Source organism: Rhinopithecus bieti, unplaced genomic scaffold, assembly GCF_001698545.2.
Source record: "Rhinopithecus bieti isolate Rb0 unplaced genomic scaffold, ASM169854v2 scaffold_32014, whole genome shotgun sequence".
Classification (NCBI taxonomy): Eukaryota; Metazoa; Chordata; class Mammalia; order Primates; family Cercopithecidae; genus Rhinopithecus; species Rhinopithecus bieti.
The window spans coordinates 214,926-219,504 of record NW_016813639.1 but is presented as its reverse complement, the minus strand read 5'-3'; the positions used below and the strand labels follow the sequence as shown (position 1 = coordinate 219,504).

Genomic DNA, 4,579 nt, shown 5'->3' with positions numbered 1-4,579 from the left:
TTTTGAGACGGAGTCTTGCTGTGTCGCCCAGGCTGGAGTGCAGTGGCGCGATCTCGGCTCACTGCAAGCTCCGCCTCCCGGGTTCCCGCCATTCTCCCGCCTCAGCCTCCGAGTAGCCCGGCTAGTTTTTTGTATTTTTAGTAGAGACGGGGTTTCACCGTGTTAGCCAGGAGGGTCTCGATCTTCTGACCTCGTGATCCACCCGCCTCGGCCTCCCAAAGTGCTGGGATTACAGGCTTGAGCCACCGCGCCTGGCCCTATGACCTAAACTTCTTACCCAAAAGTCTGTGCTCAAAAAATGTTTGCTGTATGGATAAGTGGGAAATGTAGTCGTTATTTCCCCTGCTTTTTGGATGTTCAGCTTCTGAACCTTCTTCTAATTTTGGGAGAATTCCTACTTCTTAGGAGTCTTGATAGGAAAGGAGCTAAAGACAGACGATGGCTTTCTCAGCCTCCCCTGATGCTGGGCTGTGGGTGAGACCCAAGTTCCACCAATCTGAGACCTGTCCCAGGGTAGACACTGGCACACAAAAGACAGATTAGCAGGAATCCTTTCTGGAGGCACAGTGCAAGTTTGACCTAATTCATTATGCAGGAAAGATATTTTCAAACTGTTTTGCTTGTATGGAAATACTTAAACATGAAGTCACCTGAGCGTAGTCTGAACAACCTGGAAGGCTGCTAATGAAGCTGTGCACATCATCCACGGTCCACTTCTGAATATCTTCATCCAAAGAAGAATTCCCCCCAATTGTAACCAATGCATGTGTTCCTTTAAAATGGAAAGAAATTGTGGCATAAAATACATACAGGTTTATGTATAGTTACATTAATTTCCTTGCGTTCTATCACCCCAGAGTGGTCTCAATTTGCAAACTCCTTACAAGATATTAAGAGTTACTAGGAGATGTTTTCTAAAAGCTTCAGCTGCCTCCTTTCTTTTCTTTCTCTGAAAAGATCTTTACTGATAGCATTTATTGTAAGTAATACTTCAAATAGTTCCGGGTTTGCACCAGCTTCTCTCAGATTCCAACAGAAATGCCCCATGGATTCTATTCTCCAGATTAATGTTACTATGTTTTTGTGATAGGTGATTATCATGGTCTCATGATGAGACAAGAATTTAGCTACATTTTCATCAAAATGGAAAATTAACACTTTGTAGGGAAGCAGTTGGTGTGGTGGCTGTATTACATACCCTTCACAATCCCTGTGTCTTCAAATACTTTTTATCTAAAAGAGTTCTAGAAAACTATTCAGTGTGTGTTTCTGGCATGAAGTGCATTAGTGTTTTTAAATTTGAAAGTATCAACAGTATTGGACACTGAAAGGTAATATTTCTGCTTAATTGCCTGTTTTTTTCCTATACTTAAATACCGGGGAGGTAGAATTCACACTTTGAAGCAAGAAGCCTCTCTGCTTTGTGTTGAAGAAATGAACACTAAATTACATTAAAATCTTAAATTAAAATTTTAATATGTTTCCCAAGATATTTACCTTCCCAGCCTTTGTTGAAAATTCTCTATATAGCAAAATATAAAGAGGCTAGTTTCACTGATATGGCTTATTAGCACTGATGGAATAAAATGATGCTAAGAAAAGGTAATTCCAAGCAGGGTTAAGAAAAAGAAAGATAAAAAGAGGCAGGATGGTTACACACTATTATGTAGTAACCTACGGACTTGGCAACCTGTAGTTAATGAGGATCTGCCATTGGCCCCTGGACACCCACCTGGCAGAGACGGTCGAGGAACTGGAGGGCAAACCCCATTCTTTTCATCACAGGTTGCAAAGATCTGCTCTGAAGCCTCCTCTTTCCCATCGTACCACGTCTTTGCTTTCAGCGTAACCGTGTGAGACCCCCAGGGTTTCCTATGGGTGGGCTCGGGCTCTCCACAGGTGTTGTCAAGAGCTGTTGTTGGTGTTTCATTCGCTTCACTTGACTTCTGGTTGCTGGATGCCTCAATTTCTGGGTCTTTTGCATAATGATCCTCTTCATAGGGAACTGCATGAGTCTGACCTAGGATTTTTTCCTCTGCTTGACTTTTGGAACTCTCAGCATCACTGTCTGGAGCTTTTTGATTCCCTGTACTTTTCTTGAGTCGACGACATCTCTGTCCCCAGCTCTCCTCAAAGTGTGGTGCGGTTGCCACTAGCGTGGGGTTTCCCTGAAGGTTTCTGAGGGTGCTTCTGTGAAAATGCAGGTCACCGGCAGGGAGCATGCTCCTGCCATGGTAGGGAGTGGGGGCAGCTGGGACACCGGAGCCATACAGGAAGGGTATCCCTAGGCCTGCTAGTCCCTTGGGATTAATTTTTTCCATTCTCCTTTGCTGGTAAATAGCATACATTTCCATTTCTGTCCTAAAAACAGAACAATATATTTATACAGCCCAAGAACACCATTATAAATGTAATTTTAAGGACCCCTTCCCTTCCCTAAAACAGTCCTCACACTGTTCATCTGAAGTTTGTTTGGTGGAAACATGAATCCCCCACAAGGCCACTGGGAAGGAGAGTTTTGGGTAAGATCGGAAGCTTTGTCTGAGTCTCACAATGGAAGTCCAAAGGCCAGTCTTTAGAGTGTTACCTCTAATCAGATGAGGCAAATTTAGCAGGGATGGAGCTTATGCAGCACAGCTAGTTCCTTGCCAGAGATTAATCCTCAAAAAAACTAACGTACCGGGAAGAGGTTTTCAACCCCTGCAAAATAATCTTAGTGAGACTCAAGAAAGACAATTAGACAATGCAAGTCTCAATATTAATAAATAAATGCAAGTGGCTGAGGAAGAAGGGAGGGAAAGGCTCGGTGGTTTTGCTTACTTCACTGCTTTTTGGTCCTCAACTGAACCCCTTTGGATTCAGCGATGAGAAAGTTGACTCTCTGCTTTCTCTTACCCTGGGGCCATACCCTACTCATTGTTATACTTTTCTTTCTCCCGGGCACTACAGCTGAAGGCCACTGTTGGGCTGACTTGGGGTTGTCTGAGCTCTGATGGCATAATCTGAAGTCAGGTTGGCAAACTTGGCTCCTATCTTTGTGCAAGATTGAAGTCATTTAAGACAGTAATGCCAATACGAATTTCAGAGGAGTTGTAGGCATTTTAATTATGGGACACTGAGAGTCTATTGCAATCTGTGTACTAATACTACTGTTAGCTTCACTGTGTGATTTCTTTTTTTTTTTGAGACGGAGTCTTGCTCTGTTGCCCAGGCTAGAGCGTAGTGGCGCAATCTCAGTTTACTGCTACCTCCACCTCCCAGGTTCAAGCAATTCTCTGCCTCAGCCTCCTGAGTAGCTGGGATTACAGGCACCTGCTACCACGCCTGGCTATTTTTTTTGTATTTTTAGTAGAGACGGTGTTTCACCGTCTTGGCCAGGCTGGTCTTGAACTCCTGACCTCATGATCCACCCACCTTGGCCTCCCAAAGTTCTGGGATTACAGGCCTGAGTCACTGTGCCCGGCCATGATTTCTAATCTTGCTTTTATCCTTAACCAACCTGCATGCATGTTTGTATTCGTTTCTTTCTCTCTCTCTCTCTTTTTTTTTTTAAGTGAAAGCAAGTTTATTAGGAAGGTAAAGGAATAGATAATGGTTATTCCTGAGGCAGAGCAGACTATGTTTCTTTTTGTAATCTGCCTGAAATACTTTATGTAAGTAATTTGTGTGTGTGTATTTATTTGTTATATATATTCACCTATTCATTTGTTATATGAATATAACAAGTGAATAAATGAGCAAATGAACGAATAAAGAATAAATAAAACAACGTTGCCAAATTACCTGGCAGTATGATGCCTTTGAATCATTTCATTCCTTCTGGCCACTGCCTTTATGGATTCAGGTGGTAAAATGCCCCAACCTTAAAAAAGAAAACCACCATCCCACCCCACAAATAAATTAAAAACATGCATTTGAAAATAATAAAATAAAACATAACAATGTAAAACAGTATCTGAAAAAAACAAACAAACCCGCAATTGCACACAGTTTTGGCAATGGTATCAGATCATTGCTGTTCGGTATCTTAGTGTCACATTGGTGACAGCACGATAAATACCAGATAATTTTTTGTTCTTTCATTGTTGGTCTCATGACTGGTGGTATTTTCCTGCCATACTTTAATAGGAAAAAGATGAAGTGATTTGTGAATCTCGTGATCTGTGCCTTTTTTGGTCTTTTAAAAGTATATGTATTTTTTGGGTACAACGTGATGTTTTGATGTATGTATATATTGTGGAATAATTAATTAAAGCTAATTACCATATGCCTCACCTCAACTATTTATCACCTTTTGTGGGTAGAAGATTTACAATTTTTTTTTTTTTTTTTTTTTTTTTGAGACAGAGTCTTGCTCTTTTATCCAGGCTGAAGTACAGTGGTACGATCTCAGCTCATTAAAACCTCCACCTCCTAGGTTCAAGCGATTCTCCTGCCTCAGCCTCCCAAGTAGATGGGACTGCAGACACATGCCACCACACCCAGCTATTTTTCTAAAAGCATTATTTTGGCAGAGACAGGGTCTTGCTACGTTGTCTAGGCTGGTCTCAAACCCCTAGCCTCAAACTATCCTCCCACC

At 41.9% G+C, this 4,579-nt stretch overlaps 1 protein-coding gene across 2 annotated transcripts in view; it reads right to left on the bottom strand.

The window, feature by feature from the left end:
* Positions 1 to 4,579, bottom strand: part of SAMD7 (sterile alpha motif domain containing 7) — a 32,103-nt gene that overhangs the window by 14,517 nt on the left and 13,007 nt on the right. For both annotated transcript variants that reach the window (XM_017848794.1, XM_017848795.1), the window contains exons 5-7: positions 3,784 to 3,862; positions 1,733 to 2,361; positions 651 to 772 (exon numbers count right to left, since the gene is read on the bottom strand). In XM_017848794.1, the coding sequence (XP_017704283.1) occupies positions 651 to 772; positions 1,733 to 2,361; positions 3,784 to 3,862 (830 nt within the window). The remainder of the gene's footprint in view (positions 1 to 650; positions 773 to 1,732; positions 2,362 to 3,783; positions 3,863 to 4,579) is intronic.